The sequence below is a fragment of the Uloborus diversus genome, chromosome 7 (genome assembly GCF_026930045.1).
Source record: "Uloborus diversus isolate 005 chromosome 7, Udiv.v.3.1, whole genome shotgun sequence".
NCBI classification, from domain to species: domain Eukaryota; kingdom Metazoa; phylum Arthropoda; class Arachnida; order Araneae; family Uloboridae; genus Uloborus; species Uloborus diversus.
This window is the reverse complement of record NC_072737.1, coordinates 33418383-33435139: the sequence shown is the minus strand read 5'-3', so window position 1 is coordinate 33435139 and position 16757 is coordinate 33418383. Positions and strand designations below refer to the sequence as shown.

Here is a 16757-nt window from a genome sequence, read left to right as displayed (position 1 = left end):
ATTTTACACTGTGGGGCTGTGAGGGGCCCTTACATTATCGTCAGTTAGCCAACAAAAATATAAATACCAGAAAAAAGTTAGAAAAGTGGGACTAACATTGAATTTAGCCAGTTCAGACAAAAGCCCAATGCCTGATAACATCAGCAATTGGACTGAATTCGTAGTTCCTGCTGAGAGTATGACTTCTCCTTTTCTGTGCTTGAGACTCTTGAGTATTTTCATAAAAATTTAAAAAATATCTGCAAAAGTGCCATTAGTCAATGTTTTGAGAGTATAATCTTTCATGGTAATTCATTCATCATATTTCAAAGTATATAATTTTCTTTGCACAAATAACGTTGTTCTCAAATGCTTTTGTTCATGTACTTTTCGCCAAGATTTCCACACTTTTTTAGCCGTTTCTACATACCTGATGTGGATTAATTTGTTCATGTTTTAAATAATTTATATTTTAAGCAATTCACCTTTTGAACTATTATTCCATAAGGAAAAGTGGTGGATGGTAATTTGTACTCTAGCCTTAGAACTGCAAAAAGGAATAGGACCATGAATATTAATACTGTATTTAGTCTTTGTTTCTGAGGGTTTTGTTCCTTTTAAGCTTTTTGCTTTTTTTCTAAGGTTGGATGGTTTATTCCCTTTTTAAAAAAATATTTTATTTCAGCAAAAAAGATTGTACATTAATATCACTTTTATGTGGCTTAATATATGTCATTCTAATAAAAACGAGATTGGTAAATAGCGAATCACGTGATCAATTGCTTTCTGTGGCGGTTATGAATTATTTTAATCGTGTGATTTAATTTTACATCATAGTATTTCACCCCATTGGGTACCTTTTTTCACCCTGACCGATTTGAAAAGTTATTAAAAATTAATGTTTTCGTAAAGAAGAAAAAATGCATTTTGGGGCTCAATTTGCGAACTTTGACCGCCTTGTGGAGCATGAAGATAATGTCTGACCAACTTGAAATTTAGCATGTAATTGTTTAGTCCTTGTTCACAACTTTTCTCATTCTGGCCGATTTGAAATTCTGAAAACATTTTTTTTTTCTGTCCTCACTACTGTGTAAGTGTGAGGTTTTAAATTATTATCTGTGTCGTAAACTTCTCTGCAATATAAAACACATTGTAAGGTAAGTACATTTACGGGATTCAAAGTTTTCTCACCTAAAACTTCATAAATATTTATGGAGTCAAAATAATACTATCTAAGGCATTAAATAATAAGTTGGTCTTTTTAGTGAGAGAGTTAACAAATAATTTTTAAGAAATGCGAGGAGAATTTTAATTATATTCTTAGTGTTTTATTCCATGAAACGGAAAAAAAAGACAAGACAACAAGACAGAAATAAATTTTTATTTTTGATACAATTGATTTCTCAGCTGTTAAGCGTGTAAATTTTATTCATAATTTTCTTTCCCCTACTCTTTTTATAAAACTCTTAAAAAAGGTATATGTGTAAAATAGAAAATAAATAATAAATTACTATTATTTTAGAAACTATGACTTTAAAGCTTTTTTGTGATAAAAATTAAATAATGCTAAAATACTAAAAAAAAAAAAAAAAGGCTCCATTTGTTTTAGATAAAACTCTGAAAAAGCTTGTGGTATTGTCCGTTTTTCACGAGAAGACACTTCGCCACGTCTCTTCGAACGCAGAGTTCCATTTTACGCTGGGGTGATCGGTACGCAATCCATGTGCTTCTAAAGGAGACAACCAGACAGAATTAATTTGGGCGTGCATTTTAACGTGCAAAAAGTCTTCGTGGCCGTAACATTCGTTGCTACACTTGTCCGTTGCTACTTTCGTTATTCTTACATTTTAAAAACCTCTGCTTTTACAACAAAATGCTATGATCCGAATATACCTTCTGCCGAAAACAGCGAAACAGAATCATGGGATACCACGTGACGAGGGAGGAGTCAAGTGCCTTCTTGTGGAAAACGAACAATACTATGATAAACTATACGCTTTCTTTTCTCGACAAACAAACAAAGTTCCTATTTCGCGTAATACAATGTGTTGGAAAATGAAAATAATGAAAGCAAATTCAGAAATATGAATTGAAATGCGTGATACAAAGTAAAATATTACCTGCGAAACCGAGATTCTTCAGCTGTTCTACATATAAAGCGTGAAGGCAGTTAGTTGAATGTAACAGTTGTTTACTTCTGCTTTTAATCACTCTTTCTTTACTTTCACGACAACATTTGACTAAACTGTTTAGGCACGGAATGGGACTATTCGGCGCGGCCGTTTCGGCGCCGCCGTTTTGGCACGGCCGTTTCGGCGCGAAACCCATTTCGGAGCCGGCGTTTCGGCGCGACCCATTTTAGTACGACCTGTTCAAAAATCGAAATTGTCTGCATACAAATATGCCAAACATTGCTTCAAAATTCAAGATATCTTTTGTTTTTTAAGTTTTGTAAAAAGTTTTATGAAGTAATTATTTTAAAGATGTATTTTGTTTTCTTTTTCTATTATTAGTTGATAAAATATAAGTTTAAAAACATCTTCATAATTTTTCGACGTAGAAAAGTTAGGAGACAGCATCGACATTTTTCTATGAAATTTAAATATAAAACTCATTAAATTTAAATTGATTTTTTTTCTTTCGCTGCTGATCATTAATTTGTACACGTGTTTAAATATCTTTTCTGTAAAAAATTAAAAACTGTCAACTAATAATAAGATGAATTTTTTATGTTTGACATTGGAAAAAGTTAACGTGTTGAGAAAATGACCCGTAACCATGCTCTCTATAAAGTTTTAAGTTGTGTAGCGTGCTTTGAACACAGAATAGACAAGAAAAAAACTTATAAGACTACAAGATACAAATAATATTTATTATGTAAAGATTATTATTATATATTGCTTTTAGGTTTCATAAAGACTAATATAATGAATTAAAAATATTTTAAACTTTTTTTTAATTAAAATAAAATATTTTGTGTCTTTTTAGTTCCTGTAACTGTTCTACAGCACTAAACTATCGACTAACTATTTGGTAACAAAAAAAGCAATAATAAATAATAATAATAATAATAATAATAATAATAAAACTTTAAAAAAAAAGTAATTTGCAATAAATTTATAAATCGGTTACAGAAAAATACTAGTGTTTATATAGAACTAACTTTCAAAAATAAATGATTTTTTAGTCAATAAAAAAATCAAACATTGCCTTAAGTTTACCTTGATGTCCATACATGGGTTTGCAATAGTTAAGTCGAGCTTTTTGGATAGTTTGAAAAGTGTTTTCATGTGAAGAAGATTTATGAAATTATTTCCAATAGCTGCTACAACAAAGAAGTAATCACCACAGAAACACAAAACGGCTCAACATTGATTTAAAAAAAAAAAAAAAAGACAAAATTAAACAAAAATGGACTGGCACTGGCATTATTTGATATATTTTCAAGATACTTTCCTTTATGTTTTCGCAGTAAAACATACGTGGATCACATATGCCCCTCTTTCCCCCGCATTGTAATTTTTAAAATAAATTTTAACTAGCCTCTAGAGCGCTAAATTCACATACTTCTTCCAGAAATCTTTTTTCTTCTTCGAACTAAAATTTCTAAAATTCACAAAGTTCAGAATGCAAAAATCTGGCGCCGAAACGGCCAGCGTCGAAACGGTCAGCGCCGAATCGGCCAGCGCCGAAACGGCCGCGCCGAAACAGCCGCGCCGAAACGGTCGCGCCGAATCGTAGGCAATACGTACAATGCCTTTTCACCAAATGTAATGTTGAAATGGTGTAAAATGCAACTGATGTCTGCGAATTCCTGTTTTACTCTTTCAACGGTTATGCGTTATTTGGTCATCGCATTGTTTGCAGTGAAAGCTGACCACAACCGGAAATTGTATATCTTAAATTTTAATAAAATTGTTAGAAAATGCCAAAACGAAACAAATTTTTCAATTAGGTATACTAAATGTTTCCACAGCCATATCGGAGAAGAAATTTCTCCTTGGGCTTTACTTAGCTGTTTTTTTTAATTGTTATTTTATTTAATTAATTTTTGCTCTTAAACTTATATCATTCAAAATGTATTGTATAAAGGCAGCTTTTTAAAAATTCAGAATTATGATTTTTTTTTCTTTTCATTTAGTGTGTGTGTTAAATAAACCGAAAGAAGGTTTTTTAAACTTTGGTTCGCCCTTCACACGTATCATTTTTTTAATTCTTTTTTTTTTCTGATGCATTTTTCAGCAATATTTCCCATTGTATTTAATGTTCATATTTTTGGCCATTTCGGATCACGTTTCTTTTTTTATCTTTGAAATTATGACATTTGGCAGGAAACGTGTTAGGAAAAAATATCATTAGTGTACTGTATAGCGTTTTTTTTCCTTCTAAATCCGTTTTGCTTTTATTTTTATTTCATTTTTAACCAAAAGTTTCACCTGAATTCCCTGACTGAAGGTCAAATAAAGTCGACGCTCGCTTTAAATTTTGACACCAATTGAAAGATCTAAATTTTCGCTTAATTATTATTCTTATTACCGAAATTCAAATTTGAATGAAGCTTCTGTGTCATTTAGAAAAACGAAAATATTTTAAAGAATTATTTTATGTTATTGTTACGTAATTTTAAGAAGCAATTTCCAATATTCACCTGACTTTTCTTTTTTACGCACATGGTTTTTCCTCTTAAAACACTCGAATGAAGTGAATTTTGACAACAAGTGAAGCTCTTTATTGTAATTGGAAAAATGCTCTGAAAAAGCAAACATCATAAAAAATAAAAAGAGTAGATTAGTGGTGAGAAAACCCAATCTATCTTTTACTTGATTAAAAAAATGGAACAAGACATACATCATGAATGATTACATACGAGACAGTGAGAAGCAAAGGGATGTAAGTGGACATTTTCAAGTTTTAAATAAAGTGCGTTTAAGGATAACATATTAGGTAGGCTTTCATTTAATTCTTTTTCTAAATCATGCTGTACAGCAGCACCTACCATGGCTACTAGTACCATCTCTTGCCCCAAGACAGAGGAGAGGTTCACCTACCATGTGTACTGGTTATCTCCAAATTTTTAATTTTGCCACTTACATCCCTTTGCTTCTCACTGCCTCATATATCAGCGATGTTTAATCTGTAGCCATGGACAGTCAGTCCCGTGGAGTTTCTGTGAATGAATCGGTAAGATAATCGAAATTTTCAAAAGCCTCGAAAGAAATTGATTTTTTGAGAGTACTTCTCCAAAAGACAACTTTTGTTTTCGCAAACAATTCAAGCTTGATTTCGCTTTGAGTGAGACCTCTGCAAGATAAATTCTACAACATTATCCATGCAACGCATTTTGATTTTCAATAATTTCACACTGTGTCCGTGTGAGATGGTTGTTAGATGTATTTGGAAAGAGGAAAAAAAAAAAAAACAGTTGAATAACATTAACATTGATTAATTCTCATTTTTGAGCATGTAAACTACTTTTTTTCAGTTCCCTCTGATAAAGTATTCAGCATTTTAAAATTTTTAGTAATTTCGTCATATTTTCTAATACCCAGAGAGAAACAACTAAAATTTTATTCATCATTTTCAAGCGAATATTATGAAATATAAAAGAAAGTAAAGAAAAATTCTGTATATTTCCACGTATAACCAGCGCAATTAATGCAGAAAAAAAAAAAGAGAGCACGTTATACGCTGAATGTAAGAATGATAGATTTGAAAGTTTAAAAAAAATTGAATGGAATAAAATTATGTTCCTGCATGTAGAAACGCTGTTTTTTTTTCCTTTTCTTTCTTTCTTTTTCTTTTTTTAGAAATGACATAGTTTAATAGCTTAGCAATTTTCATTTCTAGATTGCATGAACATTGTCGCCTTCCACTATGTCTCCAAGCATAATATCGATTTTTTTTTATTATCTTCGCCATTACTGTTTCTCTGATCCAGGAGTGAACAACCATCTTCTATTCAATATAGATTGTTAGTTATGTTACATTTTAAAATGACAATTGAATCGTGTCAAGTTTAAGCTCATTCTAAGCCCTTACTGTGTCTTATTTCTAGACTGGTCTGATGCATTTGATCTGCTTTTGTAATTTATTTCTCACCTTCGAACGTCTTCGTATTCCACTGTCATTTTAAAATTCTTCCATCGGCTTCTGGCTGAATTAACGGCATTAAGCTTCTGGAGCCATAAAAAAAAAAAAATAAATAAAAAAAAAAAAATAAAAAAAAAAAAAATAAATAAAAAAAAAAAAAAAAAGATAAAATAAAAAAAATTAAAAAAAAATGTGTTGTGAACTTACTTACAGTAGGTGCTCGTTGTACACCGACATGCGGCAATGTATACGGTTCTTGCATTAAATTTTGTAAAGAAAATATTTTGAGAGGCTTAATGTCACACCTTTTTCCCCTCATTTGACCCCCCCCCTTTCATTAAGTGTAACACTTCACCTTACTCCCCCCCACCCTGTCATAGGTCACACTTTGTTTCATTAACATATTCTTATAAAAGAATGCGTGAAGTCATACTTCTTGTTACCACCTCCCTCCCTCTTGTCACAATTTCATGAACCCCCCTCCTTCCCCTCAAAGCGTGACATTATTTGTGGGACGCCCCTAATTCAATTCCTTTATGTTATGTACGACAGTAAGATTGCGAAACTAGATCGAAAAACATAAAGACATTCAAATATTTAAAAATAAATTTCTTTTAAAGGAGAGCCAAGCTTCTGCGTTATACAGTTGGCACAATCCTGTTCCCAAAACCACATTAGGGAACATGGAAATTTTAATCAGCTGTTTCATTACCTTAAATAAATTCATATTTGTTTGAAAAAGTAAGTGGGGAACTGAAAGTGAATAATTAATTGCGTATCTGGTGCAACAAATACATTGAAATTGCAAGATGTGAACTAAAGAATAGATGCCCTGATTTTGAGCTGTTATTTAAGGAGCTGTACCTTTCTTGTTTATTTCGCACTTTCATTAACAGACCTTTCAAAAAATTTGCATTTTGTAAACGCATATTTTTCGAAATTTAGAAGCACATGCACTTAACAATCATATTAAATAAATGAACGAAAAACCCGAATCTGTCAGATTATAGGAAATTTACCCAATTTTAAGGAAATATTTATTTTTTTATCTTATTTCCTTTCTTTCCCTTTGAAGTTTTGACGTAACCTATAAAACTTAATGAAACTTTCTTTTGAGTTTGACTTTGTTACTTGACTTTGGAGAAACTGGGATATCTTATTTCGACTTGTTATAAAAATAGTGTGTGTAGTGCCCAGAGGTGCATATCGTACTAACAGCTATAAAATTTAACACATAGATAGTCCAATCCAAAAATTTAATGTATTAGAATTAAGAGAAGTTATACCTTAAGAAAACATTAATACCAGCAGAGATAGCGGTAGAGTTTTAGTAAGGAGAGAAAATACTCCTTTACAATTTTTAGAGGAGTGAAATTCAGTTTGCACGCTCAAAATAAAGACCATTTACAGTGCTGGTAAAAAAAATTGCATCAACCTCGCATTTTCACAACAATGGGATTGTGTGAGAAGTTTTGGTCGACCGATTAACGATGAATGTATGTGAAATTCTGCAAAACTTATGAAATAAACATTTAATAGCAGGAATCCGATAATTGTTTACGTAGATCGGGGTTGTTTCCGGGCCAAGGCAAACTGCTGACCCCACTCTCATTTTTTCCTTTTCTGAACCTGCGTGTGAGTTTAGAGAAAAATAAATTACTTAACCCCTTGTCTATTTAAGTCTAAGGGCAGGATAAAGGTTTTTAAATTGTTACTTACCAGTCTTTCCCTATGGCACGGAGCAGAATCATCCTGGAAAATGACGTTTGGAACTGAAGTAAAGTGATCCCGGATAGTAGGAAGCAATTTCTCCTCCAAAATGCCAATATGCACCTGAGCGTTTACTGTTCCTTGCACAAAGTGAAGCCCATCAACTCCTTGATCAGAAATACATCCCCAAATCATCTAGTATGCGGGATGCTTGACTGTGTGTTGAATGCAGTCGGGATGATATTCCACTCCTTCGCGGCGCGGATGATGTAATTTTTTTTACCACAACTGTAGTAGTGTCCAATTCAATTTAAAAAAAAAAAAGCCTTTATAATGATACAGAAGAAGGAGCGGAAAGAAAGATGTGAACTAATTTTATTTTTCAACCTTTAGAATGTTTGGCATTTTGAATTTGAAAACTTAAAAAACATTCAAATGCCATATTTTTGAAATTGAAATCGATCTGATTACCAAAATGTATTTACAAACGAACAAATCCATCAACAAAGCGTACTTCTATATTTGTGTCGAACCTAACCAGGCAGCATTGTGATGGCTACACAAATACTAAGCGCAGCATTACGACGCTGTCAAGGGTGCATGTAAACAACCTTTACTTTGGTAGAGACCATGTAAAAATTTGGAGACTGCTGATTGGTTTCCACTTTAAAATCGTCATCCATCTCCTTTATAGCTTGTTTTTCATGCTCTAACTATTGTTTCATTTAAGCAATGTCTTCCAGCAAAGGTGCCCACCCCTCCCCTAAGAGCAAAGGCGCACACCCTCCTAAATATCACGAAACCCTCCCGCCAAAAGCATGAGCCCCACAAAAATGAGAAAAATACCCCTCAAAACACCCCACTCCTAAAAACTTTAATGGCACCGTCAAGGTAGGCAACCCTGGCTTCCAGACATTATTCGAAGTGAAGAGGGGGGGGGGATAAAAAAAATTTCTAACTTGAATTCAGAATTTCAGAGGAACGAACTTTGTTCACAAGCGTTCGATAAAGGGAACACATAGCCAATCACTAACCTCAACACCATATTACAAGGTCTTTAGCTGAGTAAAGGTTGCTGATATGTGCTGCGAGGTTAGGTTTCTTCCAACTATACACGAAAAATGATGAATGAACCATTTTTTATGGAAAGGTTTGTTGATTTTGTTGTCATTTTACACAAGTACCTGCCAAAAGGATTTCTCGTCCTATCGCATTTGTCGAAGGAGTGATATCTGAAAAAAATGTTCCCGTTGTGACTAACGATTTAGCATTCGCTGAAAAACATTTAACATTTATTTTTGAATAAAAAGAGTATTTCTACACAGTAAAATTATTCAAAACAATATAGTATCTTTAGAGCAAGTTACGATTAAAAAATGGAATTATAATATTGTGGAATTTTCAAATATTTCTGCAACTGAAAAATATGTGAATGTCTTTTTATGCTCTCTCTTGAACTCTTTGTGCTACACCTTCCAAACCATACAGATAAATTGCAATTCTAACGCAATTCGCTATATCTACAACTGATAGTGCTTTTTATCATGTCAGAAGCTTTCTCTGCCACCATTATTGTTGGAGCATTCGTATTAGCCCATGGTATTGTGGGCATGACAGATGCATCTACAACTCTGAGTCCTCGTATCGTTTTCACCCTGAAAAGAAGAAAATCACGTATTATAGTAATGTATTGCAAGGGTAAAGATTAACATGTAGAAATGTTTAAGAACTACTTGGGCCAAAGCAATAAAACCAACTGCGAACGATAAAATGAACGACTAGTGGGTGGAAACTTTCCAAATTCGCTCAGGGTCTCCTTTTTTACTTACCTACACATATCAATCGAAACTACGAAGATTCTTCCAAAACTGTAGTCTTGAATTGAAATTCAGTTACTCAGAATTTTTAGTCACTTTTCAGTTTAAAAGAGATATCCAGGCAGACAAACAGATAATTCAGTAAGGTAGAAAAGTAAATAAATGTTTTGAAAGAAATGGATAAAACATACAATTGCTAAAGTTTCCTTTTGCTGTTAAATGCTAAAATGATGAGAAAAAATGAAGAAAGAAAAACTGTGTGGTGTGTGTGCATTTATACCTGATGCGCGCGTTAACCTTTTTTCCTTTTATTTTCATAATTTCCAATGAACTTTTAAATTTCTGTTTCGTAAAATTAAAATACACGATCATCTATCAGATTTTCAATGGTTATCATAGTGACACCGGATTTTTAAATATTTCTTGATATTGTAATGAAACTACTCTTGTTTGAAAGAAAATTTTTATGTGTGACGAAACTTCTTTTGATTTCTACAGATGACAACCGTCTGTTTCCAAGTTCAACAGAACAGACAGACGGCTGCTAAAATTGAACGACTCCTGATGGGGCTATGCGAGTACATTTTGGAAAGCTTTGTTCTCTTCCAAGATATTGCGTAACCGTGTAAAAAGTCTCTGCTCGATTTTCTGAACAATATATTTCTTTTTAAGGAAGTTAGATTATGAAACGCAAAATCATTTGAGAAATTTTACATTTCATACAAAAACTGACCAAAAATAACAAGAAATATATATATTTTTTAAATCAAAAAGGTGCACTAAAAATCTCTATAAACTTCTAAATTAAGAAAGACCAAAGAGTTAAAAATTGAAAAGGAAAGATTAGAAAAGAAAAATAAAGAAAGAAGAAGAGAATTTCATCAGCATCTCAGCCTTAGCTCCGAACAAGACAGTTTTTAAAGATTTTCTGCACTTAAGGATAAATTAAAACAAAATGAAAGAGTTAAAAAAAATAAGTTAAATTAAACGGACCACTGCTTTTTAACGGTGGCCGTGACAACTAACGACATAAGTGCATGAACTTATAAATGATAATTTTTAAAAAGTAAACAAAAAACACGAAGTTCTCCGAAATGTTAACTGAATTTTTGCATTTTCATACAGTAGAGTAAAGATGGTCTCCACTCATGGGCTTCCACTTTCATTTTCAACTTCAGTGAAACGAAAGGTGTGCTCTGCTGCATACCTCTAGAAGAGCTGAATTACCTAAATTTTTTTGATTCATGCCATCACCAGGGCTGTGGAGTCGGGATCGAAGAGTCGGAGTCGAACTGATTTTGGCGTAAAATTAGTCGGAGTCGGGAGTCACGGGTTTAAAATTTCACGAGTCGGTGTCGGAGTCTGTCATTTGACTCCAAAATCAGCAACTCTGACAGAGCTTGCAGAGTCAGAGTCGGAGGCGGACTGACTTTGGGGTGAAGGAGTCGGATTCGGAGTCGAAGGTTTTAAAATCCCAGAGTCGGAGTCGGACATATTTTACTCCGACTCCGTAGCCCTGGTCATCACAGCACGCGCGTTTTCGCCATCCTTTCGTCAATTTGAGAATTAAAAAAAAAGTAAAGAAAAAACGCATAAAAGTTGACATAGTTTAAGGGTAATGATACGAATACCACAACAGATGCAGGGCTACTCCGAATTTGCCGAATAGAACTCCATATTTTTCCAAATGATAAAATACGCCAATACGAACATACGTACATCTAATGAAAAGAGACATTCGGGCATTTAAAAATTGCAACATTGTAGCTGTCTCCAAGTTTACCGAATCGACAGTGACAGTTTACCGATCCACAGTGACCTCCCGTGACCTCCCATTGGATCGCCTCTGACAATAGGCTTAGCTTACCTAGCTGTACAGAACATCTGGATATTATTCTATTCCTTTACCTTAATTGAGGATCGACAACTGTTGAAGGGTCATTTGGATCTCCCATCTTGGCCGTCCCGACTTGATGATTAGCAGTAATGGTAAATGTTCTTACGGCACATCGAACGTAGAGATCTTCGTCATTTACGTAGGGCTCACAGCCAGGTATTATTGATGTGAAGGGTCTGGCACCAATGCGTTTCATTGCTGGATCAGCCATGAATCTGTTGCAAAACTTTAAACCTGCAGGTTGAAGGAAAAGAAAAATATACAGTCCGACCTCGATATATCGAAGTAGCAAGTTTCCGGAAAAAATTTCGATATAATAGAAATTTGGATACATAGAATTGATCTTATTTTATCCAGAAAATCTCCTAAAACATTAAAATTAAAGCTAATGAAATCCAATTTTTATTTATACGAGCAACGGATTAAATGAAAGTTCATAATTAAAAAAATAACAGAAATTACATTTTTGCCCCTTCATTCATCTTCATTCTTCGGCAATTCAACTTGATCCGCAACATTATTAGGGGATTTTCGTTTTGACAATGTAATTGAGAGAAAAGTAAAAAAATCAATCTACTTAAGTTAAATGATTTTTACAGCAGCTAAAAACTAGGAATGATGATCATCAGACAAAAGGTATAACTTGAAACTGATTTTACAATGTTATTGGTTACAACTAAAGTTGGAAATAAACTTTAGGGAATTTAAGAACTCCAGAATAAAACAACGACCTATCTACACACACCTCAACCCCAGAATCCTTATGAGTTTCGTAGCAACCTTTAGTAAACATAATTTTCTCCCCTAACCTTCATTTTTAATGAGACAAACAGTCTAAAGTGGAAAAAACTACGAATGTCTCGAAAAAAAAATCGATATATAGAGATTTTTTTGATATATAGAAACAATTTTTCTATGTAATGAACATAGAAATTTGCTACGATTTCGGTATATAGAAAATTTCGATATGTGGAAGTTCGATATATGGAAGTTCGACTACTTCATGGAGCATGCCTGCGGTAGAAAAAAGCAATATTTACTAAGATAGCAATGGAATGATTCGGGGCCAAGGGATGTAACATGAAATAATTATGATAAAAGCAGAATAAGGTGGAAACGTAGCAAGAAAATAAACTTTTTCAGCACTGAAAAAAATGAAGTTTTCAAAAATGAGTACAATCATGCTTTCAAATTTTCTTGAAACCTTTTGTTTCAAATATAAGTACCCATGTTTTCAAATACTGTGCTGAATTATTTCATACTCAAAAATGAGTACATAACTCGGTTAATACTAAATTTTTAAATTATTACATGCTCAAAAATGAGCACAAATACTTCAAAAACGAGTACATGTTGATTTGAGTTTTTGATGAGTATTTGAATGTTTCAAATTTGAATACCACATAGCCGGAGCCATTTTGACTCTGCGACATGTTCAAATTTGAGTACTTTTTCGTCATTTTTGAAATTGTTGTTTTTAGACTGATACAATTCAAAATAAATGATGAATTGCTTTTAAATCTGAAGAAGTATTTTTTGATGAATTTTCTTTATCAGTGGCAAGAGTTTATAAACACCCGGCATATCTTATGCGTGGTTTTTCATAAAAGTTAATTACTTCCGAATGCCAGTAATGTGCGTCCAGTCAATAAATATTCGGAATAATTTAATTGCATATTATTACTAAATTTCATTATCATTTTTATGCCTGAAAACAAAGTAAACTGGTGTTCTCATTACCTTGGACGACATCATCCAGATCACGAAAATCTGCGAAATAGTTAGGATCTATAACAACAGGTGCTCGTGGATTTCTGGATCTGATAGTTACTGTGCCAGTGCTTATCGGGTGTAGAATCTGCGAAGCGCAGAGTATTGTTGTCTTGTTTACATAAGGGCCGAAGTATTGCAATAACACCTATTTAACAAAATAATAATAAAATAAATGAATCATGGTCAAAAATGCTTCATATTAACATTAAAAAAAAAAAACTTTAATAAAGCACACAGTGATAAAATATTTCTGCAAATAGCAATTTCAAGGCTACAGTGGAGTCCCTTTATCAATAGCTAAAAGTGCTCAACACACAAGCAATTCGAGAGTGAATCTCACAAGTTTCTTGTTTTCTGTTGAGTGATCAAACCATAGAGCAGGAATTAGGAAATAGAGCGAGCAAGTCCAATCATATATATTGGCTTAGCAAAATCTAAGTCTAAGACCTAAAGTCACGTAACACAACAACGACGAATGGTTGACACGTTTTTCGCGAAACTACCAAAGAAAAAAATTATTAAATAAAAACAAAAATCCCGACTGCGTAAAAACCAAAAAAACTAAAAATATATATATATAATTTGACCAGTCAAGGAACCCCGTAAAAATTGAATGGTCCCCGACTGTTGATTCTTCTATTCTGCTTTTGAATTTATTGATTTTATGTGTGTATCGATTATAAAACTATTTCAATGGAGTAGTTATTCAGTAATGCTCAATAAAATTCTTAACTACTGGGCTTATATTTTTTTCTTTTTAGTTCGCTTTAGTTTTTTTTTTTTTTTGGTTTTTACGCAGTCGGGTTTTTTTGTTTTTATTTAATAATTTTTTTTTATCCTTTTTAGATAATTTTCATTGACTTAGTTATTATGAACATAAGACGGCAGATTTCGCAATCTTGTCATTTTATTGAGAAAGTTTATATTGTGAGGATTTTTAAGTAACTTGTGGTGGTCTAAACTACTGATTTTATTAGTAACTCTAAAGAACTTACTCGGATTAAAGCCACATATGCTTGACCGTTAGCAAAAATGCGCGAACTTAAGTCAACCACAGCACAGCTATACAAACAGCCTGTATAACTCATGATGTCGCGAACTCGGAAATCAAAGTCAGTCAAAATTTTCTCGCAAAACTAAAAAAGACCGCCAAGAAAGCAACCGTAGCGAAACTCAGTCCCCTGAATCACGACAAAACATGTTAGAGATGAAACATGAGATGATGCAACATGTTAGGGATGAAAATAGAATTAGTAAATTTAGTAAACAAAAAATTCAGGCAGTGAAAACGCTACCTGCATTTGTCGCACGCTGTGTCGCACGCAGGTGACAATATGGCGCCTGGTTGTTGATATGTTGAATTTTGATTGTTGTCATGCGTTTAGTGTCACTCCAAAGGTTAAGACAAATCGATTGACGTAAGAATCATCAAAATTGGACGAGGCGTTTAGCCTCTACAACTCGCATATGAACAAACATACATACATACACTCATAAACACATTGCCCTCCTCTGCGTTGCGCACGCGCAGTCGAGTAAAAATATATAGTTCTTACATTTGGTTTAAGTCTTAGTTGAAGTAACGTTATAGCCAAAGGATCAATCAAATAAGCAGAGAAATCTGGTGTGTCGAATCTCGGCTCTGCGTTGTTTTTTCGTAAGAAAGACATTAGTAAAAAACCTTCTGCAGAAGTCAAAGGACCTGAGAAAGACACAATAACGAATTCTAAATAAAAACAATAATTTTACAAAAATATATATATAATTGAGCGGTTGACATGGGAAGACAGTAAGTCACGAAAAGTCAACTTTACATGAGGAGCAGAAAACGCCAGGACAAATATCGTGGACTACATGCAATAGGGAAGTTGCAACCTAAATGTTCATATTTTGGCTATTGGATATTGGTAATTGATCCTCAAAACTAAAAAATTCACCATCGCCGGATTTTAAAACACCGTGATTGATTTTTAATGAATTTTTAAAAATCCACGCGCAAAAGTGCGCTCTTCTGAAACGTCGCGAGCTTACGTCACAGGGCACTAATGGGCAGCCTTCTGCCGAAGATCCCTTGTTTTCGGTAGGGACATTTTGAGCGCGCTGATATTTTTACTTTTTAGAAATTCAAAAATCCTTTTGAACACACTATGGAGGCCGGATTCGTTAAAGCACAATCTAAATAATCTTCTTCAAGTAACATCAATGATGATATTCCAATATTTTCGAGAGGATGAGAGGTTTAATGCTCCAGAAACGCGAGAAGTTAAATGTGAGGAGATAAGCCTTTTACGTTTCGTCTTCGAAGTCGAATGCACGTCCTTCGGTTTCTCCCCTATCGGAAGAGCGCATGACGTCACTTCCTATGCCATTTGACGTCACAAGCGCTTGAACTTTAAAAATTAATTTAAAAAAAACTACTTATCGTATCGCAAAAATTTTTTTACCTATGAGGTTCATACATGTTACTCTATCATATAAAAATAAAATTGAAAAATCGAAAGCTTCCCTATTGTCATCTTCCGTCACTCGTAGAAACTAAACCAGTTTGCCAATAGGCTTACCGTTTATTCCATGCCACTGGCTTGAGCGTTTACTGTTTTTTCGGGTGAAAAGAAAAGAAAACTCGAAATTTGTGACTTACTGTCTTCTCCATGTCAGCCCTTCAATTCATAAATGCATCAAGAAATTAAAAGTTTTACTAAATCACACTTCGTAATGAAAGTAAAACATAAACTAGTATGTTGTGGCCATCACGAAACTTTCTTCTATATTTTTCTTTTTTTTTTCTGATCCCTCCCCATGCTTGATGAGGAAGCAATATTCCCAACAAAAACAAAATTACACATGCAAAAACTTGACGACCATCCCAATGTCTGAATTATTGCAAAAGCAAAGCAAAGAGCGAAAATTGAAAGTTATTTTAAAAGCCTTGCTTGAATTAGTTACAAATATTTTATTTGTTAACAAACATAAAATGGCAACAGTTAAAAATTTTAAATCATTGAGATAATATTTCCGATTATTTCCATACAATTAAAATCACGAGAAATACGCAGACGACAATCTATTACGATTTATCTTTCTTATTGCTGCATTAATAAAGCTATTTTTATTAGCAAAAAAAAAAAAAAAATAATAATAATAAATATATCAACACCTCTTGGAGCGATTGGCGTCAAAATTGAACCAAAGACTGTTTACATACGGACTCACATATATTCCAAATTTCAACCAGAACGTAGCATTACTTCTTGAGATAGGGCACTCACAATGGAAAAAAAGAACGGGCGATTGCGCTACCCCCTTTTTAGCTGTTGACACCAAAATAAAATCAGCTCTTATACCCACTAAGTGCTACTTGCCGAGAAATTTTTCTTTCATTCCGCTCATTATTTCTTGAGATACAGCAGCCACAATTGACGACAAAAAACGTTCTACAGCTCAACCTCCGTTTGAGTTATTGACACCAAAATTGAATCAGCACCTTTTCC

General features: G+C 33.4%; 1 protein-coding gene across 1 annotated transcript in view; it reads right to left on the bottom strand.

Annotated features, from left to right (window-relative positions):
- Positions 1-9049: 9049 nt before the first annotated feature.
- The window catches only part of LOC129225915 (glucose dehydrogenase [FAD, quinone]-like), a 45803-nt gene continuing 38095 nt past the window's right edge, over positions 9050-16757 (bottom strand). The window contains exons 9-12 of the mRNA XM_054860447.1: positions 14823-14968; positions 13234-13411; positions 11505-11727; positions 9050-9434 (exon numbers count right to left, since the gene is read on the bottom strand). Coding sequence (XP_054716422.1) covers positions 9281-9434; positions 11505-11727; positions 13234-13411; positions 14823-14968 — 701 coding nt within the window. The 3' untranslated portion in view covers positions 9050-9280. The remainder of the gene's footprint in view (positions 9435-11504; positions 11728-13233; positions 13412-14822; positions 14969-16757) is intronic.